The following is a 25,426-nucleotide window of genomic DNA, read 5'->3' on the forward strand; positions in this document are numbered from 1 at the left end:
AGGTTCATTTTTTAACTTTCCTCTTGTTCCCCTCCCTCCACCCGCTTGGTGAAACTTCTCCACTTCTTCTCGGAGCATCTACGGTCTCCATGGAGGTCCCGTGAGTGGGCAGAAGTAGCGCTCTAGAATGCACGCGTGCGGGGCTCATCAGGAAGGGAGAACACCTGGCCACAGCCACCCCCTCTGAGTCCTGCTTAGATATCCAGTGCCTCTGGGGTAGGGGTTCTTTACCTGTGGGACTGGGAAGGAAGGCTTGGGGGTGGGGGGTGAAGGTGGATTTGGACGCCCTAGGGGATGGCAGGTACTCTAGGTTTAGGGACCAAGTTAGAAAATTGTCAATGTGTGTTTTCCTGGGGAAAGGGTCTGTTTTTCACTAGAGTCTCAACGAGGTTGAAACCCTCTGAAATAAGAACCATTTATTTTGGCCTGTCTAGCCACTTCTCAGCACCCTGTGTCCATTCTTAGGGTCACTTCCACTCTGGAGAGTTCAAGGATATATTCTCAGGGGTCCTAGCTGGACAGAAAGCTGCCCACAAAGGACCATATTTAATTCTCACAAAAACTGTGTGCCTTTGCAGGAAGAATTTAGGAAAGAAAAATCTCTTTGTTAATTCTATCAGCCATTTACTGAGTTCCTCCTATATAGTCCAGGGACCGTGGCAGGTGCTAAAGATAAAAGATGAATAAAACCCAGGACCTGCCCTGAAGAGACTTGCGGTACAGAGGCAAGCAAAGACCTAAAGAAGTGGAGCGACAGAAGCCGAGCGGGGTTCATTGAGGAGGCTCCAAAAAGGAGGTGGCAGTATTACTTGGGCGGGGGATCAGGACAGGCGTCATTGAGGAAGTGCTTAGAGCTACCGTGTACAAAGGTGTGGACGAGTTACTTCATGTAGAGGAAACTAGGTGTGTAAAGCTGAAGGAGTACTCCATGGTCTGCAGCACAGAGGGCAGGAAGCCATGGGGAAGAGACGAGACCAGCAAGGCAGGCCAGGCCACCCAGAAGGACCATGGGAGGTTTTCGGCTGGTGATTCTGCTAGTGATGGGGAATACACATTGGAAGGGTGAGTTACGCGGCTGCTGCAAAAACTCAGGCAAGAAATAATGAGAGCTTTCAGTCTAGGAGGAGCACTTGAAGGAAGGGCGGTGTGGAGGAGAGTGGAAATGTGGATGAAAAGTTGGCACCAGCAAAATCACTGGGTTTCCAGGCTCACTTTTCCAGGGTCCTGTACTGACTGACTTTGCCACCCACACCCTGTCCTCCACTGAACAAGTGTAACCCGCTTCACCCAGCACGCCTTCCGCGAGTTGAAGACAACTGAGGCTTCTTTGGGTTAAGGTCCTCAGTTTCTTCTATACCTCCTTGTGTCATGTAATTTGGGGCTCCCCCCCCAATCTCCTCTGGGCCTGTGTTTTGGTGGTTACACCATCCTCTGCCTTCTAGAACCCATGTCTTTACATATTTTGTTATTGCCCAGACCTTCACTTCAGACATACACAGTGGTTACCTAGGACTTAACAGCAGGCCCTCATGTTTGTCCTTAGTGAATTTTGTCTGGTTAGACTTGACACCTGTCCTCAAGAGGTGGGTTAAAAAAAGTTGAATAGAACAGGGCCAGAGGCAGACCCCAAAAACAAGTCATGAAAGACCTTCCTCCTAACCAAGACCAGATGAAGACTTTACAGACTCCAAACTGAGACGGCTGGCTGGCTCCGCCCACAGAGCTTGTGACTCTTGGTCTCAGGGTTCTAAGTTCAAGCCCGACGTTGGGTGTAGAGATTACTTAAAAATAATAAAATCTTTAAAAATAAAGGCTCCAAACCTTGGATACATGGTGGTGCCCCATTTTCCATATATAATTCAAAATGAAGGGGCACCTGGGTGGCTCAGTTAAGTGCCTTTGGCTCAGGTCATGATCCAAGATTCCTGGAATCAAGCCCCGGATCGGGTTCCTTGCTCGGCAAGAAGCCTGCTTTTCCCTCTGCCTGCTGCTCCCCCTGCTTGTGCTCTCTCTGACAAATAAATCTTTAAAAAACAACCAAAAAAAAAAAAATTAAACCATGAAGCATATATAAAGACATCAAATCGATTTACAAATGTACAGTTGACCCTTGAACAATGCAGGTAGGGGTGCTGACTCCCCACGGAATTGGAAATTCATGTGTAACTTTTGACTCCCCTAAAACTTAACTGGTGACCAGAAGCTTCACCGAGAACAGAAGCAGTCAATTAACACGTTTTGTATGTCATATGTATTGTATACTGTGTCTTCCTACAATAAAGCTAGCAAAAACAAAATGTTTTAAGAAAATCATAAGAAAAAATACATTTACAGTACTGTTCTGTATTTTAAAAATCCGATTACAGTTGAACCCATACAGCTCAAAGTCGTGTTGTTCAAGGGTCAGCTGTATACCATAATGATCAAATTCTGGTCTCAATTTTTTTCTTCCTTTCTGTGTGTGTGTGTGTGTGTGTGTGTGCCCTTGTTTCGTGGGTGTTTAAGCAGTGGCTCAGGCTGCCCCTCGAGGAATCCAGCAATACCTATGCTGTGCTTCCCTCTGTTGAGCAGTGCCTTGAGAGTCAAGCCGACGCCCTCTATAAAGGGCCTTCCCTACCAGTCGTCTTAGCAATGCCCACACCAGATCCCATGCTCTGGATCATGGGGGCAGCAGAAGAGATTCTGGCCTGCTACTGTGTGATTCCAGTTCTCCAGGGGGAGGGGATTCTGGCCTCAGCAGGAGGGTGACAATACTAATTTGATTGCCTTAGGGTTTCATCCAGAATCAGCCCATGAGTCAGACATCATGGTGCCTGAAGATTAAGGAGACAACCCGCCTTACTCTTCTCTAGGAGTGGGGGGAGGTCAGGAGAGAAGGCAGGTGGCCCAGGAGTGTGGAAGCTAATGCTGCTTTTCTCTTACCTGGAGCAAGTCCGAAATCTCAGAGAAGAGCTGAGTGAATATAGAAGAAAAATGATTCCCCAAAATGAGGAGAGGGAAGAATGGTCATGGGGAATAAAGTCACTTCTGTAAGATTATGACCTATCAAATATACATGTAATGAATGGTAAATGAATGAATGAGTTTTGCTCAAGACCAGGAATCCCACAGTGCACTTTGGGGATAAGGAGCATACCCATTTCTTGTTCAACAGCAGGAGTTGAGGCTGAGAGGGAAGGTTGATGGGGACTGTGAAAACTTTTCATTTCATGCTGAATAGGTTGAATGTCTTGACTGGGTAAGGAATATAGAGGACAAGTAGATAGATGAAACTGGGGAAAGGAATGGAGACACCCCTTCATTCTGAGTGGAGGGAAGGAGAGATGGATGGGAGGGGTGAGAGGGCCTGCATGTCTGGTTGTCTGTCTTTCCTTGAGAAAGTAGGAATTATGGTTTTGAGGAGATTTATAAGAATCGTCAAGTTTTAGAATTGCCTTTAATAGATAGAGGAGTGGGTTAGATCACCTGATGACACAGCTGAGGTTGAAGACCAAGATCAGGCAGTGGCAACTTCACTACAGCCAGACGCTTTTTTGTAGCAGATGCTGGCACCCCTGGAGCAAATGCAGAAGACAGACCGCGGGGCTCACCCCCAGCCAGGATGTGGATTGCATCGGCCAAGGAGCAGGGTAATTAAAGCAGCCGGAGAAGACTGGAGAGGGAGGCCCTCGGAACTAGAAGGTAGTGTTTAGAATCAAAGCACTGGAGGTTCCAGGGCGTCTGGCTGGCTCGCTTGGTGGAGCCAGTGACTTTCCATCTCGGGGTCATGAGTTCAAGCCCCACGTTGGACACAGAGCTTACTTAAAAACAACCCCCCCCCAAAAAAACCCCCCACAAAGCATTGGAGGTTCCAATAAGCTTCTGAAGATTAGGAAGCAGAAGGGAAAGCTTGTGGTCAGAAAGAGGACATTTTTTTAAGTGGGAGGAGGGGGAGAGGCAGAGGGAGAGGGAGAATCCCAAGCAGACTCCTCGCTCAGCGCGGGGCTCAATCCCACGACCCTGAGATCTTGACCTGAGCCGAAATCAAGAGTGTTTCGCTTAACTGACTGAACCCCCCGGGAATCCCAGAAAGGGGACATTTTTATTTTATTTTTTTAAAAGATTATTTATTTATTTATGTGACAGAGAGACAGCCAGCGAGAGAGGGAACACAGCAGGGGAGTGGGAGAGGAAGAAATAGGCTCCCAGTGGAGGAGCCCGATGTGGGACTCGATTCCACAACACCAGGATCACTCCCTGAGGCGAAGGCAGATGCTTAACAACTGTGCTACCCAGGCGCCCAGGGGACATTTTTAAATAGAGCTATTCAGAGTCCACGGTATGTCTGAAAGAAGTAGGCTGCCGAGTGAAGACAAGTCACTGTTGTGGAAGGGTTCAAGGGAAACATCTACCCTCAGGGGCCTTTCTGCCCCCACCCTGGTGGAGTGGGCCCGACTCAAGGGGGAAGAGGCCCCAGAGAGACACTGAGCAGACCCCTGCTCTGACGCTGATTCCGTGCAAAGGACACTGCCCAGGGGTGTGGAGGGCGTTCAAGTTCAGGGGAAGGAAGACGACAAGCTGAGACTGGGAGGGGGAAGATGTGAGGGGTCTGAAGGAGAAAGAGAATCTTGGGTAGAGAACTTTGACATTTGGCAGCTTTGGAGATCCCCGCATTGTCTTCGTAGCAAAAGGCGATGGCAACTACATAGCATGAGAGATGGAGAGGTACCAATTACACTTTAAAAATGCACTTCAACGTGCTTAATTTCGGTATATATCTTGTATTTTTATAATTTTAAAAGAATGAAGATCTTTTAGAAAACAACAGCAAGGGCTCCGCCTAGTAGCTACCCCTTCAGGGCCTGGACTTGGGCTGGGGACAGCTCCATCAGCTTCGCTTCTTATGGACCCCTCATTCCCAGTCCTGTGCTGCGTTTCCCCCAGTGGCCAGCAGAGGGTCTGTTGACAAATACACTTTAAAATTATTCTTTCCAAAGGTGAGAGGCTAGCATGGTGGGCAAGGGAGGCACGTGGATGAGGGGCCTGGGATGTTGGAAACAGAACTGAGGTAGTTCCAGAGTCCCCAGTTCAGTTCCTTCCTGGCTCTGCTACCCTCCTTTTCCCATAGGTCCACAAAGCTCCTTACTAGCTGCTTCCCCCATAAATCCCTGCACAGAGCAGCCTGTCTGCTAGATTAACTCCTGGCACTTAAGATGAGACAGGAATTTTCTGCTTCTGCCTTGCTCCTTGTAAGCCAATTATCATCAACCCTTACCTGTCTGGGTCTAGGGAACCTGCCCAGGGTGGAGGCTCTTATCTTGGGAAGGGAGGGCTGGGGTGGGAATTGAGGAGGTCCTAGAGAAAGGAAAAGATCAATCTCAGAGAATGGAGGAGGACTATTTGAGGAAGAGAGGTAGGGTCCATCTGAGGGAAAGAGAGTCCATGGTAGGAGATAGCGGGGTGGTTCTGGGGATGGTGAGGTCTAGACTGAGGGAGGAAGGTTCTATTGAGCAATGGTTCTCAAAGTGTGGTCCCCAGACTAGCAACATCAGCATCACCTACGGACCTATTAGAGATGCAAATTTTCTGGCCCCACCCCAGATCTGAATCAGAAAATCTGAGAGTAGAGCTAACAATTTGTTTTAACAAGCCCTCCAGATGATTCTGACTTGTGCTAAAGTTTGAGAACCACCACTCTTGAGTTATGAGGTCTCTTCTAGGAATTAAAGGTGTGTCTGTTCTAGGGAATCAAAGGTCCGATCTGGGGGTATGTGGTGGGAGGATCTCCTAGAATAGGGAGGCTGTCCTAGTGGACCTTTAGAAGACTGGAAAGGTTTTATATCCAAGAATGAGAAGAGGTCTGTTCATAGGAGTAGAGATGGATCTGCTTTATAAAATGAGAAGATGAAATATTAGAGAATGAGGAAGGTTGACATAGTAGATAACGTCATGGTTTTGAATCACTAAGTCTTGGATTTGGATTCCTGGAGCCATTATGTTAGTTGTGTGAACTCATACCTAACATTTCTGAGCATCAGTTTCCTTGCCTGAGTCATGGGAGGCTAATACTGTCCTCATAGAATTGTCATGAGGACCGGTTAGACCATCCAGTCAGCGGGTAGCTACTGAGTTATTGAGCGTATCTTCTGGGTCCAAGTTCTAGGAATTCAGGGGAGAAAGATACAGGCCTTGCTCTTTTCCCAGAGATGATATCTCTACTCCAGGTACCTAGCACATGGCAGGCATTCAATAAATGTAGTTTCCCCTCCTTTGCCAAGGAAATGGGAGATTCTTCTAGGGGAAATAAAATGAACCACGGTAAGTCTGGCCTGGAGAGTAAGGATGTATGATCTATTCTTGAGAATAAGCACTAAACTCTTGGATCCTTGAACCTCATAAGAACATTTCAAGGCTGATCTGCAGGATTTTTATCGTGTCTCTTTCATGGATGAGGCTCAGAGAGGTGGAGAAATTTACTTAAGAGCATGGAATGGGTAAAAGCATCAAGGTCAGAACGCAGATCTCCGAATTCAGATTCAGGACAAGGAAGATGTGCTCACAAAGTGGAAAGAGGGTGTCCTAGAGAATGGGAAGGCCTATTCTAGGGAAGAGAGAGGACTTTCATGGGTATGTGGCAGGTGTTCCAACCCGGGCAATGGAAGGCTCAGGCAGGTAGTGGAGCTTGACTTCCTACCCAGTGGGATCAGCTGGGGAGCTTTTGAAAACTCTAACACCTAAGTCCCACCTTAGAGATCAGGACTAACTGGTTTGGAGTATTATCTAGATGTCTTTTGAAATTCCCCCAAGTGATGCGCTTATCACAGCCAAGACTGAGGACCACTGCGCTGGGTCATGAAGTGTGAATCCCACAGTATGGAAAGCCAATCAAATTCTTGGAAATGTTGGTCTCTGAAGGTGGGGAAGCCTGTCTTGGGGAAAAGGGGATGGGGTGTTCTTAAGAAAGGGGAAGAAAATTTCCTGAGACTTGGCAAGTTTTATGCCAGGGAAAGGAGAGGAGTGTCATTAAGATGTGGTGGTTGTCTTGGAAGAATGGAAGAGCCTGTCCAGAAAATGGAGGGAGACAGTCCATTTGGGGATAGGGCTCTGAGAGGCCCCAGAGCAGGAGGGGTAAAGCGAAGACTTCAGGGTTCAAGCCCTGCTCTGCTGCTGAGTAGAAGGGTACTCCTGGGCACATTGCTTAACCAACTCCCTTATGCCTCTGTTTCTCTATCTCTAAAGAGAGGTTGGAATGCTTGCCTCATAAGGGCATGGTGAGAATTAAATCAGGCAATGCCAGGTCCATAATGATCGCTCAGTAAACGCGATTGTGGACGGGGAGTCTCTACAGGAGCACTGGAGGTTAACCTGGAGAATGGAGGGTCCATCGAGAGTGAGGACTTTGGTCCTGAGGGATGGTGGTGATGAGGGGCGTGGGAGGAGGGGAAGGTGGGGAGGGTTGGACGCTAAATCCGCTAAGTCTTACAGTTGCAGGGTGGAGACTGGAGATGTCCTGCAGGGGCCGCCAGTCTCCGGGCCGTGGAGAGGTGGAGGAGGGGCTGAGGAGCCGGGGAGAGGTTTGACTGCTAGTAACCTCCAACCGCTGCAGTAAGGAGGTGGCAGCAGCACCAGCAGCCTCCCCTCCCATCTGTCTTTGCTCTGTGACAGGTGGGAACTTAAAAGCTCAGGCCACGTGTTCCCACTGGCTAACCTACTTACCCCTAGAAGACTGAGGCCAGGGCAGGTGGGGGCCAAGAGGAGCATGAGAAAGGAGCAAAGCAGGGGAAAGCCCCAGAGTGTTCTGGGGACTGGCGTTTGAAGGCTTGTGGGCTGAGGGAGAGAATGACATGTGTACTAGAAGGTGTCCACAGCAGTGTCTGTGAGCCCGGTGCATGCCCTGGCCCGTCTCTGCCTCCAGCATCAGGCGTGTGCTTGTCTTAAAGGCCTGCACTTGCCTGGGAGAGTAAGGACTTCTGTAGTCGGAGTAGGCTGAGTTCTAAGTACCACCGTCACCTCGGGCTGTTTGCAAGCTCTCCCAAAGGGTCCACCCGCCTTCCCTTCTTAACTAGTTAGGGAAGGTGCGGAATGGGGTGGGGAAAGGGGAGGAGGCTATCCCAAGACTCCAGCTTTCAAAGCCTTTTTATCTAGTTTGGGGGAATCCCTGGAGGAAGCCTGAGCTCAAGGGCCAGAACTGAGGGAAACTGATGGGGGAGTAGTGCAGACAGTCTGACAGCTTCACAATCCCTTGAGAGGGATGGCATCTGCACCCCAATGCCCACCCCCACCCCCTAGACGCACACCATCACCGTCTAGTCTGTAATCCAGGGACCTGTCCCCTGTGAGAGAGACTTCAGCTCTCCTGTCCTCACAGTCTTCAAATCGGCCCTTCGCCGCCAACCCCCCAGTCCTGGGTCCACACCTGCGCCCGCTCTGGCCCCGCGTCGCCGGCACGGCTGTCCCTTTCGCGGTGCTCGCCCCCCGCCGGCTGCGGGGCGACGCGGGCCCTTTAAGAACAGCGGGACCTGCAAGCGGTAGCTTAGAGGAGAGCGCAGTCGCCCGGCGGGCTCGGGAGGACACAGCGACCAGCACCGGGCTCTGGGAACCGGCTGTACGCGGCCGAGTTGGGGCGCGCCCCCATCGCCCCTCCCCATCGTTGTCATCTCTCCGCAGACCTGAGGCCCGGGCCCTCCCCAGTCTCCCGCCCCGCCCCGGCCCCGCCCCGGCCCGCGCCGCCGGGACCGGGAGCCGGGCCGCGGGTGCCGCAGCCGGAGGCAGGTAAGGAGGGCCCGGAGTCTGCATCCTCGGCCCCTGGCAGCGCTAAGCTTCTCCGTCCGCACCGGCCCGGGGGCGCGTCAAGGTGACTAGGCATGCGGGAGATAAGGAGGGGGGAACCCGCCACGGGGGGCTAGTTGGCGGCGGCGGTGGGGGGCGGTGGTCTTGAGTTCCGGCGGTGTGCCCGCCTTTGGGGAGAGTCCCGGACGCGCGGGCGCAGGGGCGCCGGCGGGAGGGGCCGGCCAGGCGACACGCCTGGGGATGGGGAGGGGGATGCAGGGGGAGGCCCAGAGCCTCCTCTTCCTCCGCCTTCCCCCAGTCCGCCTTGCGCGCACCCGGCTACCCTGACCTCCTAGCGGGCAGCCGCGGCCGGCCGCCCCTGTCCTCCTCCCCGCCCCCCCAACCTTCCAGTCCCCAGGGGCTGCTGGCCTGCGGGGTAAGGAGATTAGAGCCGCCACGGGGAGGGGGGAGTGGGTGAGGGCTTTTAGGGGCCGGGCTGGGGCCAGGCTGGGGCCAGGCTGGAGCTGGGGCTGCCTGGACCGGGAAGAGGTCGAGACCGAGCGTAGCTACGTGGGGAGTGGGGGGCAGGAGAGGGCAGATGCTCTGGCGGTGGGAAGTGGGGTGCTCCCAGTAGCGGATCTGCCCTGAGAAGGAGGCGGGGAGTGGGGGTGGGGGAGCGTTAGAAAGCAAGGGAGCTTGGAGCCAGGGCTTGGGGGTCTGCCCCGAACTGAGCAGGCCGGCTCCCTGCAGGCCGGCGGCGCGATGGCGGAGAAGGCGCTGGAGGCCGTGGGCTGTGGACTAGGACCCGGGGCCGTGGCCATGGCTGTGGCGCTGGAGGACGGGGCGGAGCCCCCGATGCTGACCACGCACCTGAAGAAGGTGGAGAACCACATCACCGAAGCCCAACGCTTCTCCCACCTACCGAAGCGCTCAGCGGTGGACATCGAGTTCGTGGAGCTGTCCTATTCCGTGCGGGAGGGGCCCTGCTGGCGCAAACGGGGTAAGGGAGCAGCCTGACGGGGAGCTGTGGAGCCCCCCAGGAGTTGCTTCTTAGCAGGAGGTCTGGGTGTCCCCTGTTTGCCAAGTGCTGCCCCAGTGGGCTCTGTGAGTACTGAAATCTCAACCCACCACCGACTATGCACACAGCTGACCTGTGTCTGTGCTCCCCCCACACCTGTGAGCACGGTGGGACACTAGGTTCAACTGGCTATTGAAGCTTTTCTCCTCTAAGATGACATTTTAACCTCTGGTCCTTAAGTGGTCCAGGACCAGTTTGCCTTTATTTTAGGTAGAATTCCTGCCTTTGAGGCCTGGTATGGGCAAGTCTGGGGCTGTGTTGCAGCCCTCCGCAGTGGTGAGCAGTATCCTCGTACCTATAGAACACTGCTGATCTTGAAAGATATTCTCATTCCTGTCATCTTACTTCATTCTTGCTGAAGTCCTCCGAGGCAGGGAGGGTGAAGGTTTAGCAGGATAAGTGACATCCCCATGTTACTAATAAGGAAACTGAGGCCCAGGGAAGTTGAGTCACTTGACCAGTGCCACACAGCTAATGAGTCGCAGAGCTGAGACCAGAAGCCAGATTTGCCAGCTCTCTGTGTGTTGTTCTTTCTTTCTTAACTTCCCTGGTACAGCATTCCCATCTCCTCCTCTTTTCTCTCATCAGTGCAGGTGGGTAAGGTCTGGGGCTCTGAGTTCCTTGGAACCTTCACCAGCCTCTGGTATCCTTGCCCCTGCCTGCCCTGGGCAATTTGAGCTGGGAATAAAGAAGCTGATGGTTTTGTGTTTTGTGTGTGTGTGTGTGTGTGTGTGTGTGTGTGTGTGTGTGTGTGTTTCCCAGAGCTGGGTGTGGGTCAGGGGTGGAGCTGGGACATTGTTCTCTGAGATTTAAGAAATAAGTTTGGGGTGCTTCCGAGCAGGGCTGAGCATAAGCTGTCTCTGCATTCCCCACCCTCACTCTCACAAGGGAGCAAAAGGTCACAGGGCCTGAGCCAAAGGAAACTGAGGCCTCTGGGCCCCCTTCTGGGTGCCCTGTCCCAGAGCAGCCTCTGGGTCCTGAGACCAGCTCTGGGCAAATGAAGAGGTGGCCATTATTCCTATAGTCCTGTTTTTCCTCAGTTTTAAGGAGACGTGAGGATAAGAAAGAAATGTAGCTAGATGGACTGGCTCCTTCAAACCACCAGCCAGACTGACACCCCTGACCAGGTGCTTCCTCCCTTGAGCTTGCCAGCCCCAGGCTCTCTACTGTCCATTTTGTTGTCTCTTCTGTCCCTTGCCCCTTTCTTTGCCCTCTGTCCTCCTCTCTTTGACTTGTCTTTTCACTGGAGTCCCTCTCCCCTTGTCTGGAGGACAAGAAAGACATTAGAGGTAGGCAGAGAGGAAGAACGAGGGCTGTGGAGAGAGGGTGGTGTCTGCCTTGCCCAGGTAAGGACTTGCCACTGGTCTCTTCTAATTATATATGATGTTTCTTGTTTTTCAAAACACTTTCCCATTAGTTACTATTAAATATCTCACTTAATATTCACAATAACCCTATTATGCCTTGGGAGGAAATATTACTGTCCTTATTTTATAGATGAGGAAATGGAGGTCCTCAAATATTAAGTGACTTGACAAAATTGCGAGAGAGCTACCGACAGAGGCAGGACCAGAACTCCAGTGTGTTTTTATCTGGAAGGGCTGGCCGGTCCCTCCCGTGATGAGCAGCTGTGGAACAGCAGGAGTTCAAAGACTGGGTTCCCAGCCTCCTGTCTGCTGGATGACCTTGGGCCATTTGCTTATCCTTCCTTGGACTCACTTTCTTCATCTGTAAACAGGGACGATAAGAATTGTCTCCGCACAGTCCTGTTGTGAAGCTTAGCCGAGACGTTATCTGTGAAAATGCTTGGTGAGAGGCAAGTGTAAGATGATATTTGTATTAGGCATCACTGTTCAATCTGGTGCTTGGCTGGGATTAAATGAGGGGAAGGTTCATTGTCGCTTGTTTCCTCCCCTACAAAAGAAATCACTTCCCGTGAGTGGCTCTGAAAGGTGTTTGCTGGAGTACACAACCACACGTCTTTCTGATTGATGGTGATCGCCCCTGAGGCAGAGGGATGGAACCTATGACTTCCCCTCTCCCAGGAAAGAACTTGTTGTGTGACCTTGGGTGAGTCACTGGATGTCTCTGGGCCCCGGTTGGCTCATCCATGTTGCTACAGCAGCAAGGGAAGTAATGAGTTTGTAAACTCTGAAGCACTCTCTGGGCAGTTGGTGTGATGGGGACCCCACAGTGGACAGCAGCTGAGCCTCCTTCTGAATGGATGTGTCCAGAGGGACAGCTGGGTGCTGTGGAGGGAGGGCGAAAGATCACATCCCTTCACTGTCTCTGCTAAGGAGGTAGAGGGGAGAGGAAACTGAGCTCTGGGGGGGGTGGAGGGTGGTAGTGAGCAAAATCTCCAGCAGGGCCTTGGCGTTTCTGCCTTACTGAGGCAGGTCTGCAAACATAGCAGGCAAGGCTTGCCTGGTGGGCTCCCTCCTTCCTCTCTACCACCTTGTTTCCCCAGGTGACTCCGTGAGGTCTCTGACCTCTGCTTCCTGGCTTGTGTTATGTATGTGCTCTCATGTAGCAGAGCTCTTCCTCCCAAGGCCTGGAGAGCCTCTGACTTTCCTCTCCATTTTTGAATGCTGCTCATCCTTTAAGACTTTGCTCAAATGCCACTTCCTCCTTGAAGCCATTCCTGATTTTTCCCTTCCCCTCCACCCTCCTCAATTCCATTTTCTGCATTCTCATTGTACATTCTGTTATAACCCTTATTTTATCTCTCCTCAGATCCATAGATGTTTTCCATCTTTTGAAATCTAGACTATGACTTTCTTGAACGCAGGAAATGTGTCTTCTTCCTTTTTTTGTCCAGTGTCTGGTACAGAGCTTGGAATGTAGTAAACATCAGTAAGCATTTATCAAACAGAATTAATAATAAAATGTCGCTTTTTAAGTGTACTCTATGTGCCAAGCACTGTGTCATATGCTTTACGTATATTATCTCATTGCATCTTTATAACAACCCTATGAAATAGGTATTAACCGCCCATTTTATACGTGAGGGACCTGGAGCTCAGAGAGGCTAAGCAACTTGCCTGAGGTCCCACAGCTGGTAAGTGTGGAGCCAGAATTTCAACCTCGATCCACCTGACTCCAAATCAGTGCTCTTAATGCGTATGCTGCCTCGTGAGGAGTGAATGAATCACGAGATTTTGCTGGGCCATGGTGGGGGCTGCGGAGACAAGGCTCACGGGCCAACAGAGCACGAAGAAGGCTTTTTCAGAATGAGGCGAAAGTTCTGAGAACACGTACTCCTAGAACACGTTGTGAGCATCTAGTACATGCGGACAGTCTGCCGCGGTCACAGATGAGTAGGACACAGACTCTGCCCCCGGGCAGCTCACAGACTCACAGGCTGGGGGGCAGGGGCGAGGCACAGGCACATCTAAGAGCAAACGTCCCGGCATATGCAGGTGCTGTGAGAGCACAGAGGACATCTAGCCCGCTCTCGGGCTGATGGTCGGCAAAGTCTTCCTGGAGGGAGCGAGAGTGACTACGGTGTTTGTAGAGGGGGGCAAGGTCGTCTACACGCTATAGCCCCTCTCCATGCCCATCCGTGAGGGGCGGAGGTTTTCTCATGGCCTACGGCGGAGTGTGCTTGCCTCTGGTACTTGCACGTTGGGAGTTGACCCTTCTAGGGGAACAGGAGGAGAGGGTGTGATATTGTGGCCACTCGGAAGGTTGTTTCTTCATCCTCATCAATCCCCCCTGAGGAGGGAACGGCCTCGTTCACTAATAGCCAGGGCCACACCTCAGAGTTTCGGGTGCCTCTGTTCACTGTAACCCTCTTCACAGTTCCTACCTCCCTCGCCGCAGGTTATAAGACCCTCCTCAAGTGCCTGTCGGGTAAATTCTGCCGCCGGGAGCTGATTGGCATCATGGGCCCCTCCGGGGCCGGCAAGTCCACCTTCATGAACATCTTGGCAGGGTACAGGTGAGGATGAGGCCAGGGTGGAATGGGTGCAGGAGCCAGGAAGGAGGATCCCCTGGGGAGCACAGAAGGTGTTCTGAAGTGGCCTTGACCCCCATCCAAAACCAATGTGCTTGCAGGGAGTCTGGAATGAAGGGGCAAATCCTGGTCAATGGGAGGCCGCGGGAGCTGAGGACCTTCCGCAAGATGTCCTGTTACATCATGCAGGATGACATGCTACTGCCACACCTCACGGTGTTGGAAGCCATGATGGTGAGGGCTGGCTGGCTGGCTCCCTCTCCCAGACCCCGCCGTCCCCATCCTCTGTGTTGGCTAAGGGGTCAAGGCAGGGCCCTCCTCCCACACGTATCTGACCTGCCTACTCTCTGGGCCTTAGGTCTCTGCTAACTTGAAGTTGAGTGAGAAGCAAGAGGTGAAGAAGGAACTGGTGAGTGGGGAGGAGAAAAGGGTGAGAACAGGACCGCTGCCCTTTTTGTGGTGGAGAGTTCTAGAGCCCTGATGTGGGGGGTGGGAGACTGGAAGCCAAGGCTGGGACACTGGAGGCCAAGCGGACTTAAGGGAGTGCTTCTTTAAATTGGGGTGGCGTGGGGGTGGGAAGGAGCGGAGATTCTGAAGCTGACCTGGGGTGGGTGGGGGGGCTGGGCCAGGTGACGGAGATCCTGACAGCACTTGGCCTGATGTCCTGCTCCCACACGAGGACAGCTCTGCTTTCCGGTGGGCAGAGGAAGCGCCTGGCCATCGCCCTGGAACTGGTCAACAACCCGCCTGTCATGTTCTTTGACGAGCCCACCAGGTAGTTCTCCCCTTCCTCTCCCACCAGGATGCTCCCTGCCTCGGCCCTGAGCCAGGGCGGGAGGCTGCATCCCGCTGTACTGCTGGAGACCAGAGTCCGTGCGCAGCAGCCTCCCGGGGCCAAGAGAAGGGCTTACTCCTCATCCATTCCTGCCAGTCCTGTCGCCGTAGCAGCCCCATCCTTCACGCAGGCAGAAATCCTATGTCCTCCTTGAGGGACGCCTCCCTCTCCTTTTCTTCCCTACAGCCCATCCATCACCAAATCCTGCTGATTCTACTTTCTTTCTCTGTCTCTCAGATTCGCCCCACCCCCATCCCTAGTGCCTGGGCTTAAGTTCTGGACCTCATCAACTCTTGCCTGCATTTCTGCCACAGACTCCTACCCCCTTGTCTTCAGTCGCTCCCAGCCAGTCCTCCCTCCAAATCGCAGCCAGGGAGAGCTTTCTAAAAGACAAGTCTGGCAATACTCACTCCCCCGCTTAAAAACACACAGCGATTCCCATTTGCCCTCAGAAGAAAGTCAGAGGACTTATGAGGATCCCGTCTGAACCTACTTCCCCAGCCTCACATCTTGCTTCATGCTGTCTTGTATTTTATGCTCTAATAACACCGAATTGCTTATAATTCCCTGGGCCGGCCATGTGTTTCATGCCTCTGAGCTTTGCACATGTTGTGTCTTCTGTCTGGAATGCCCTTTGCTACCACGCCTGCCCTTCTGCCTTCAGCCAGCTCAACTCCTTCTTCCACACGCACTCAGGAAACTTCTCTGACTTCCCTCCAACCCCTGGGCAGCAGATCTGAAGCCTCACCCCCTTTGTCACCTCATGTTTCTACAGCACGTTCCACATCATCTCGAGTGATCTGTGCGCTTCTCTCTCTCTCTCCCTCCAGACCAGAGTCTATGTCTTAGGTATCCATCATGGTAGTCCCAGTGCCGGCCACTCAACAGGTGCTTGCTCGATATTTGCTTGTTAAACTGAATGGCGCTCTGGGCTTCTTGGTGCCTCCAAAGGCCTGCATCATCTAGTCTGGACAGGCTGTCAGGGTGGCCAGAGGGACTCCCTTCCTGCCAGCTCCATCCCCTCCATACACCTGCCCCACCCCAAGTANCCTTTTCTTGGCTGTGCCCCCCCCCCCCCCCCCCCCCCGTGGCCTCTCTCTGGACAGTGGTCTGGACAGCGCCTCCTGTTTCCAAGTGGTGTCCCTCATGAAGTCCCTGGCCCAGGGGGGCCGTACAATCATCTGCACCATCCACCAGCCCAGTGCCAAGCTCTTTGAGATGTTTGACAAGGTGAGTGGCTCTGGGCCTCACAGGGGCCTGGCCTGCAGTGGGGAGAGGGAAGGGCGTCAGGAGAGGTGCTAGAGGGGCCCGCCTAGTCCACTGGCTGTGTTCTCCTCACCCTTCCCTTTCTGCCTCAGCTCTACATCCTAAGCCAAGGTCAGTGCATCTTCAAGGGCGTGGTCACCAACCTGATCCCCTACCTGAAGGGGCTTGGCTTACACTGCCCCACCTACCACAACCCGGCTGACTTCAGTGAGTGGGGGCCTGGGCTGTGGTCCTGGGCCAAATCTGGGGGATTGGGTCATGCACCTGGGCCTCCTTGGGGGAGGTCTCACTGTCCCCTGCCTTCCCCACACACCCATGGAAGGGCTGGCTTGCCCTTGGAAACCAAGGAGAGATCTTAGCCAAGCACTCCCCTCCATGTCTCCCAGTCATTGAGGTGGCCTCTGGAGAGTATGGAGACCTGAACCCCATGCTGTTCAGGGCTGTGCAGAATGGGCTCTGTGCCATGGCCGAGAAGAAGAGCAGCCCTGAGAAGAACGAGGTCCCCACCTCCTGCCACCCTTGCCCTCAGGTGAGTATGGGTGGAGAGGGCAGAGAGGGAAAAGTGGGGGAGGGCAGATGGACCCTGGACGATGGCCCTGCCAAAGAGGCTGTCCAACCAGAGGCATCAAAACCATTAGGGACTAGGAAGAACTCAGAACTTGGAATAGATCTACTATGAACAGTTGTGTGACCTTGGGCACTTGCTCAACCTCTGTTCTTTTGTGTGTTCAGCAAATTCTTACTAAGCATCTGTAGCACGTTGTCCTCAGTGCCAGCACGGTGCTACCTGGTAAGCAAACCCAAAGCTGTGTCTCTTGCCTCGTGGCCCATGTGTCTTGCTGTCATCTCCAGCCCAGAGGCAATGACACTTAGCTCTAGGGTTATTGGGAGGACTAATGAGATCATCACATAAATCTCTTTGCACCGTAGCTGGTACAGCTGGTGTTCATTGGGTCCTGGTTCTCTTCCCTAAATGAGATACTATAACCCTTGAAAACATCACTGAATGGAAGGAGAGCTCGTGCAGCAAGCCAATACAAACGCACAGCGGGCCTGTGCAGTGAAGGAACATAGGTGAGTTAGTGGTGTAGGGCCCACCTGGGGGAATGGGGAGCTAATCTTCAGAAGCCCCAACTCCCCAGTGGCTCGCAAGTGAGGGTTTTTAAGGCCAAAATTTGGGGCAGGGGACTCTTGAGAAGGTGGATGTCGTTGACCGGAGACACCTGACGTCATGCCAGCAGGTTCTCTGGCGCTTTTTCGTCTGGCCCCCAGAGGTCTTTTCCATCTCAAGAGACTTGGGACCTGAAAAAGATCCTTATTCTTTATGTTTGAGATTCATCCGGTCCATGTGGTGATTATGTGTTTAGGGTAATGCTGATGAGCCACTTGTAAGCTAGTGAATGATGAGAGCCTTCACCTGAGGATTGCTTGTGAGAAGTCAATATGTTAATACACGTAAAGGACTTAGACTAGTGCTTGGCATGCACTCAAGTGCCCAGTAAGTTCCTCCAGGTCCCTTGGTTGGTCCAGCCGTGCCTGGGGGCCATGTGACCTCTCGCGTTCATTCGTGCATCTGAACTGACAAGCTGGATGCCAGCTTCAAAAACCAGGAGGGCTAGTTGTAGTGGACGCGGTCAGTATGATGGTTGTTAAATATGATTGTGTCACTGGTGGCTTCAAGGTACTGTGCCCTTGGGGTAAGTGTTTCTTGATGGAGTAAAGACAAGAAGAGGAGTGACTGGTCTCTTAGCCCCCACAGTGTCCTCGACATGTGCTCTCTCCTCTCTCTCAAGTTTTTACTTGCTCCTCGTGTCTCTCTGCGAATCTCTCTCTAGCTCGTGACCCTGAGGCCAGCTTCTAGGCACACACCTCAGTGGTGGAGAGTTTCCTATCAGCACGAGAGGGACTGGAGGACTCCCGCCCTGAGGAAGGGCTCCAGGGTTTTCCCATCACTGAGCTGGGTGTGCAGTGGGTGGGTGGGGTAGGCTAGCCTGATCCAATGTCCTCTCCCCAGGAAGTGGATCCCATTGAAAGCCACACCTTTGCCACCAGCACCCTCACACAGTTCTGCATCCTCTTCAAGAGGACCTTCTTGTCCATCCTCAGGGACACGGTGAGGCATCAAGTTGGGGGAGAGCAGGCTGCTACAGGCTTGGCTTTTGGGGGGCATAAGATCTCAGCAGCTGGGGATGGGAAAGCCCTCCCCCCCCCCCCCGCTAGCCAGCAGTCTCCCAAGGCACCCGTGGGTCTATATGTCTGTGAGGGCGGCTCTGAGTTCCTACCCCAGTGTGCTCTGCCCATCCCTGGCCTGTGGCCCTTCCCCTTTCCTCACTCAGGTCCTGACCCACCTGCGATTTGTGTCCCACGTGGTCATCGGTGTGCTCATTGGTCTCCTTTACCTGCACATCGGTAACGATGCCATCAAGGTCTTCAACAACACCGGCTGCCTCTTCTTCTCCATGCTATTCCTCATGTTTGCTGCCCTTATGCCAACCGTGCTCACCTGTGAGCTGAGCTGGGGGGGGAGCGGCGGGGGCGGGGTGTCAGCTGCGCCTCACCTGCGTGTGTCCTCAGTCCCCTTAGAGATGGCGGTCTTCATGAGGGAGCATCTCAATTACTGGTACAGCCTCAAAGCATACTACCTGGCCAAGACCATGGCCGATGTGCCCTTTCAGGTAAATGCCTTCCTCCTTCCTGTCTGTCTTCTTCCACCCTTGCTTGCCTCCTTCAACCTCGTCTCCTGCCATTCCTTTCTACTCCTTTTCTGCACTTAGCAAATAGGTGGGGAGTGCCTATTGTGCACCAGGCTCTGTGCCTGCATGGGGATCCGGCAATGAATGAGACAGATGTGATCTTGACCTTGGGGAACTGACGTTCTTGGGGGAACAACCGATGACAAACAGACAGTGATGAAAATAATAACGCTACGAATGACCCTGTAAATCTTGTCTGTGGCAGTAGAGGGTAGCTCGCGCAGGCGCTGGGGCCGTACTGGTACTTGGCAGCTGAGAGACGTGGAGAAGCCTCCTGTCTCTCTCTGCATCCACATCCCCCTCTATCAAGGGCAATGATGAGAGCTTCCACCTGGGGATTGCTTGTGAGAAGTCAATACGTTAATACACGTAAAGGACTTAGACTAGTGCTTGGCATGTACTCAAGTGCCCAGTAAGTGGTAGCAAGTTTGGGTTGGTTTTATTGTCACTAGTCTCCTCTTCCAAGCTCTGGGGCCACCAATAAGCTGTAGGGCAGCTGTGTGCGAATGAGAAAAGCTGCCCTGTCCTCAGGGTGGATGCTGCCCCGCGCCTCAGCGCGTGGCTTCGTGAGAAGAGTGCAGCTGGACCTCGGCCTCTGGTGGCCTCTTGCTTGGGCACCTAGTACAGGGAACAGCCTGCACGACTGTCTGCGCTGGGCTTGGACGCTGGCCCCAGGAGTTGGTAGCTCAGAGGGGGACAACACGTGTTCACACGTAGAGTTAATTAATCAACATATAAAGAATAATCTGGCCAGTTTAGGCGCTCAGATATGGAGACATCACCATGCCTGAACTGATCAGAAGGGGCCCAGTGGAAATGGTGACACTGGAGCATGAATGAAGGTCATCCAGCCAGGAAGCGGGACACTTGTCAGCCTGGGGGGGCAGCACACACAGAGCTTGGGGCAGCAGGACTCAGCACAGACACTCTAGGCAGAGCTGTTCCAGGGGCTCCTGCCCAGGCGGCAGGGAGGGTCTCAGCCACTGTGGCCCTGGCTCACGCCCCCTGCTCAGGCCCGTGCCTGCTCCCCAGGTGGTGTGCCCGGTGGTGTACTGCAGTATCATGTACTGGATGACCGGCCAGCCAGCCGAAACCAGCCGCTTCCTCCTCTTCTCCGCCCTGGCCACTGCCACAGCCTTGGTGGCCCAGTCCTTGGGGCTGCTGATTGGAGCTGCCTCCAATTCCCTCCAGGTGGGAGGGCTGACCCCTGGGGATCCGGAGAGGGGATGGGGTCTGGTGGGAGGAAGCTGGGGCTGATATCAGGAGTGGAACAGATCTGTGGGAAACTGTGGGCCACCCCATTCCTGGGTCTGTCCCGGTCACTCCTGTGATGGCCCGGTCCCCTTCCCTCCCCTCCAGGTGGCCACCTTTGTGGGCCCAGTTACCGCCATCCCTGTCCTCTTGTTCTCCGGTTTCTTTGTCAGCTTCAAGACCATCCCCACTTACCTGCAATGGAGCTCCTACCTCTCCTATGTCAGGTCAGAGCCGCTGTCCTCACCGTCTGTCCCTGCTCCTCCCTGCAGGAGCCCAGGCCCCAGGGAGGAGAGAGTTGCAGCTGGGCCCTGGCAGTTTGCCCAGGGAACAGTGACCCTATGCTCTGTATCCTGCTCTGATGTCCCCGCGTGCACAGGTATGGCTTTGAGGGTGTGATTCTGACCATCTATGGCATGGATCGAGGAGATCTGACCTGCTTGGAGGAGCACTGCCCTTTCCAGAATCCGCAGAGTATCCTCCGAGCGCTGGATGTGGAGGATGCCAAGCTCTACCTGGACTTCCTGGTCTTGGGCATCTTCTTCCTGGCCTTGCGACTGCTGGCATACCTTGTGCTCCGTTACCGGGTCAAGTCGGAGAGATAGAGCTTGCCCTGGCCTTGCCCTGGCCTGCGCCCCAGCCCCCGCAGCGGAAGCCCTCAGCCCCAGCCCTCTGGGACTGTTTTAACCTTGTAGACTTTGGCACCGGTTGCTGGTGCAGCCGCCTTCCCCTCTTTCAGCGCCTCCACAGGTTGGCTGCTGGGCTGTGCTCCCAGCCATGGCCGTGGCCGTGGCCGTGGCCGTGGGGGCTCCAGCCCTCCCCACCATGCCCAGAAGTCTTCCCCAGTTGATGCAGTTTATAGCTCCCTCCCTACTCTCTCCAACATCTGCATGCAAAGACCACTAGGAGGCTGCCACCCCCCTTCCTGCCCTCGGCACCCTCCTCTGTTGTCTGCCTGGGAGCCCCAGGTTCTCCAGGCCCCCATTTACAACTGACCAAAGTGGCCCCCTCTGGGGGTCCCCACCACACAAGTGTTTGTAAACTGGGCTGTTCTAAGGTTTGGGTTCCAGGGCTGGGCCCTGGTGAGGTCCCCTGGAAGTCCCATTTGGACACTGGAATGGAGCAGGGAAGGCTCTGGAAGTCTCTTCCTCCTCCTCACCTTCTCCCCACCCCCAGACTTGGCTGATTTGGACAATCTGCTGGAACAGAAGCTGGGTTTTCTGTCTGGGTCATCCCTCCCAATCCTGGGGATTGGAGAGGCCTGGGGCCCTGGGATGCCCCGTCCCCTTCCCTGTCCCCTTTGGTGGGGGTAGGGTTTGGTGGCACCTCTGCAATAATGTCTGTTTCTCTCCCACCTGCCACTGGAACTGGAGAATGCACTTTATTCAGGGGCGTGAGTAGGAGAAGACCAAGCCTCCTTTCTTGCTTCTCCTGCCCGGTCCTGCAACACTCCCTACCCTCTCCAGAGTTACAGGCACATACATGCGAACAGGCAATCTCAGCCCGACACACCACACTGTCCCCTCTGGCTCCGAGGAGGAGTGATGGTTGTGTGGTGGTGGCGGCAGTGACGGCGCTGCAGGAAGGGCAGTGCCACCTCCTCTGGGGATGCCACTTTGCATGGATGAGGCTGGTGCCACCCAGGGTGTCCTGGGACCTAGGATCTGCAGGTGTCTACCCCCGAGTCTTCTTTCCCCTCCCAGTCAGGGTGGCACAGGGCACTAGCTCCCCAGAGCTCAGGAGCCAACACAAGCACAAGCATGGGCGTACGTTGGCCTTGGCCACTGCCACCCCGTGGCCCTTCTTTTGTGTGTCAAGCTGGCGTTCTCACTCCCCTGCCCCTTCCCCAGCTGCTTGCTGCTCATTCAAACTCCTGTCTGGGTCTTTCCACACCCTTCCCACCTTCCCATCAGCCAAGGTGGGCCCTGGGCACCAGAGCGACAGACACAGAGCACGTCTGGCTTCCGTGGTGGGTCCAGGCTCACGCCACTTCTGATTTCCCCTTCCCCCAGGGCTCTCCCCCGATGCTTCTTCCTGTGCACACACCACTCTTCCTTCTCTTACCCTGCCACGGATTCTCCTCGTCGCCCAGAGATGCCAGTTGTATTTGGGACTTCACCCATTATTAATAAAACCTATATTTATATGGTACGCAGTGTATAAATGTGTCTGGCTGGGGCGCCTGGTCCCGTGGCCTGTGGCGGGTCTTCAGAGCACTTGGGAGAAGTCTGTGAGCTCTAGAGAGTTTGTGGCAGGGGTTGGTAAGCTAGTACACGTCAAGCGAGCGCATGTGCGTCCTATGAAATACCTGTATTGTGCTTTATATGTTGCAAATGCTTCATGCTCATGATCTCAAAGGCGTCCCGTGCCCGCTCTGCATTATCCCTTAGGACAACCCGTTTTGCAGATGAGAAAACTGACGTGGGTTAAGTAACTTGCCCAAGGACCCTTAGCTAATGGGGGTGAAACCAGGTCTGGGAACCGGGTCTTCTGCCTCCAGACTCCTCATTCTTGGCGTTGGCCGACGATGCTGTCTAGGATGGATCTGCAAGCCGTGTGTGGCTGCGCTGGGTCTGTTGCATGGGTATGTTCTTTTTTATTGCTATTTATTTAAATATTTATTTTTAAACATTTTTTATTTAAATTCAATTAACATATTATTGGTTTCAGAGGTACAGGCCTGTGATTCATCAGTTTTTTGTGTTTTTTTTAAAGATTTTGTTTATTTATTTGACAGAGCAAGAGAGGGGGAGCAGTAGAGGGAGAGGGAGAAGCAGGATCCCTGGACCCTGGGATCACGACCTGAGCCAAAGGCAGACACTTAACCGACTGAGCCACCCAGGTGCCCCTCGTCAGTCTTGTATAACACCCAGTGCTTGTTACATCACATGCCCTCCTTAATGTCCATCCCCCAGTTACCCCATCCCCCCACCACCCTCCCCTCCAGCAACCCTCAGTTTGTTTCCTATGATTAAGAGTCTCTTATGGTTTGTCTCCCTCTCTGGTTTCGTCTTGTTTCATTTTTTCCTCTCTTCCCTATGATCCTCTGTTTTGTTTCTTAAATTCCACATATCAGTGAGATCATATAATAATTGTCTTTCTCTGATTGACTTATTTCACTTAGCGTAATACAGTCTAGTTCCATCCACGTCATTGAAAATGGCAAGAGCTCATTCTTTTTGGTAGCTGCATAATATTCCATTGTAGATATATACCACATCTTCTTTATCCATTCATCTATCAGTGGACATCTGGGCTCTTTCCATAGTCTGTCTATTGTGGACACTGCTGCTATAAACACTGGGGTGCAGGTGCCCCTTAGGATCACTGCAGTTGTATCTTTGGGGTAAATACCCAGTAGTGCAATTGCTGGATTGTAGGGTAGCTCTCTTTTAAACTTTTTGAGGAATCTCCGTACTCTTCCAGAGTGGCTGCACCAACTTGCATTCCCACCAACAGCGTAAGAGGGTTCCCCGTTCTCTGTACCCTCGCCAACATCTCTTGTTTCCTGACTTGTTAATTTTAGCCAGTCTGACCAGCATGAGGCAGTATTTGCACTGTGGTTTTGATTTGTGTTTCCCTGATGCCTAGTGATATTGAGCATTTTTTCATGTGTCTGTTGGCCATTTGGATGTCCTCTTTGAGAAACGTCTGTTCATGTCTTCTGCCCATTTCTTGATTGGATTATTTGTTCTTTGGGTGTTGAGTTTGATAAGTTCTTTATAAATCTTGGATACTAGCCATTTATCCAATATGCCATTTGCAAATATCTTCTCCCATTCTGTTGGTTGTCTTTTGGTTTTGTCAACTGTTTCCTTGGCTGTGCAAAAGCTTTTTATCTTGATGAAGTCCCAATAGTTCATTCTTGCCTTTGTTTCCCTTGCCTTTGGAGACGTGTCTAGCAAGAAGTTGCTGCGGTCGAAGCCAAAGAGGTTGCTGCCTGTGTTCTCCTCTAGGATCTTGATGGATTCCTGTCTCACATTTAGGTCTTTCATCCATTTTGAGTTTATTTTTGTGTGTGGTGTAAGGAAATGGTCCAGTTTCATTCTTCTGCACGTGGCTGTCCAATTTTCACATGGGTATGTTCTTGCCGAGGGATACACGTCTCTCTCTTCAGAATTCACCGGACCCTGGTTGTGCCCATGCTGGGGGGTGTAGTCAGTGGTCATGAAGGGCAGTGAGAAGCAGAGAAGACCCTGGAGCCAAAGCTCTAGGATGAGAATGGCAGAGACCTTGCTGAGCTTACCCCGGCTTTCTCTTTTTCTTCCTCTCTTCTCTCACCCCCGGTACACTTAGCAGGACCGAGCCATTGGCCACCGGGACTGCAGATGGGTTGGTGGCCTAAGGTTTGGAGTAGGCAATTGTCCAGAAGTCCTTGAAGGATGGTGGCAAGATGACCCAAGAAACAGCACGCTGTCTCACCCTCTTCCTTCCTGATCCTGAAGCTTGGGAACTGAAGGAGGGGACTGGCATCCTCCCTACTAGTGCCACGTGCAGAGCTAAGTCCCGGGGCTAGAGAAGTGTCCTATCTATTACAGGTGGGGTACCTGCCTGGAGGTGGACTTTCTCATGGAGGCTTCAGGGTAGTAGTGGGAAGAAGTCAGATTCGTAGCTTCTGGAACTCTAGCTAGCTTTAGGGGGTATTCCAGGATCTACTCTTTCTCTGACACCTGCAGATGGCTTTTTAAAGTCCATGGGCACAGAATCCCACCATTAAGTAGTCTTTCTTAAGATTCTTCCTCTTTACTTTCTCTTTCAAAATGTAAATACTCCTAAAAGAGTAAAACATTTATAAATTCACACTTCTCTAAGTGCCCCTGGGAGCAAAAGGAGACAAAGAGCCGTTCTGGAGCCAGCAAGGCCCATTCAGGCACAGAGAACATCTATAGAGTGGCTCATGTATTTGCGAAGAAACCTCTTTGGATTCTGACAATAACCCCATGAGGCTGCTAGGATGAGTATTGTCATTTCCTCCTTTCACAGAGAAGAAAACCAAGGCTTGGACAAGCGACTTGGGCAGGCTCTCCAGATACTGTGCTCCTACCACTGGAAACCACCTGTGATTTCTCCAGCCGGGCCCATCGGCCTGCGGACGGACGTGTGGCCCAAATGCCCTCCGCGCAGCCCAGCATGCTTGGAAATGGGCCCGCTCCCCCTGAGCGCCAGCCCTTCCCAGACTCAGAGATCACTTCCTTCCATACAGCCACCTTCTGTGTCAGGGCCTGTGCAAGGGGCTGCGGGACAGGGATGATTCAGGCCATTCTCCATGCTATGGGTCTATGGGACAGGGGGCCCCATGCTGAGGTCAGATGACAGAGCACATGCCCACAGCGTGACTCATCGTACTTCTGTCTGCAAAAGGCAAGTCAAATTATATGTTATTAATAAAGCCTCCATGCCTGTCATAGCCACTGGAGGCAGGGAGGGGAACAGCCTGCTCTGAGCCATGTCTAGTAACTGCAGCCGGGGGCCTGTCTGCCCCACGTGGCTAGGGAAGCGGAGTGAAGCTAGAAGACCTCCAGGTCTGAAATGTCATCCCT

The 25,426-nt window shown here is 53.1% G+C and overlaps 1 protein-coding gene across 14 annotated transcripts; it reads left to right on the forward strand.

Moving 5' to 3' along the window:
- The first annotated feature begins 53 nt into the window (after positions 1 to 53).
- ABCG4 (ATP binding cassette subfamily G member 4) lies at positions 54 to 22,031 on the forward strand. 14 transcript variants are annotated; one of them, XM_034665939.1, is made up of 17 exons: positions 54 to 216; positions 3,540 to 3,681; positions 8,647 to 8,833; positions 9,499 to 9,748; positions 13,649 to 13,766; positions 13,883 to 14,015; positions 14,140 to 14,190; positions 14,411 to 14,556; positions 15,723 to 15,846; positions 15,975 to 16,089; positions 16,269 to 16,411; positions 17,897 to 17,995; positions 18,219 to 18,387; positions 18,457 to 18,557; positions 19,668 to 19,826; positions 19,995 to 20,113; positions 20,266 to 22,031. In XM_034665939.1, exons 4-17 carry the CDS (start codon positions 9,511 to 9,513, stop codon positions 20,489 to 20,491), a joined length of 1,941 nt encoding a protein of 646 aa, XP_034521830.1. In that variant the 5' UTR covers positions 54 to 216; positions 3,540 to 3,681; positions 8,647 to 8,833; positions 9,499 to 9,510; the 3' UTR covers positions 20,492 to 22,031. The 14 variants fall into 14 exon arrangements, with proteins under 14 accessions (XP_034521830.1, XP_034521832.1, XP_034521831.1 ...); XM_034665941.1 differs by having other exon boundaries at positions 3,540 to 3,629; XM_034665940.1 differs by having other exon boundaries at positions 3,543 to 3,681.
- The last annotated feature ends 3,395 nt before the right edge of the window (positions 22,032 to 25,426 follow it).

This window comes from Ailuropoda melanoleuca, chromosome 8 (genome assembly GCF_002007445.2).
Source record: "Ailuropoda melanoleuca isolate Jingjing chromosome 8, ASM200744v2, whole genome shotgun sequence".
Taxonomy (NCBI): domain Eukaryota; kingdom Metazoa; phylum Chordata; class Mammalia; order Carnivora; family Ursidae; genus Ailuropoda; species Ailuropoda melanoleuca.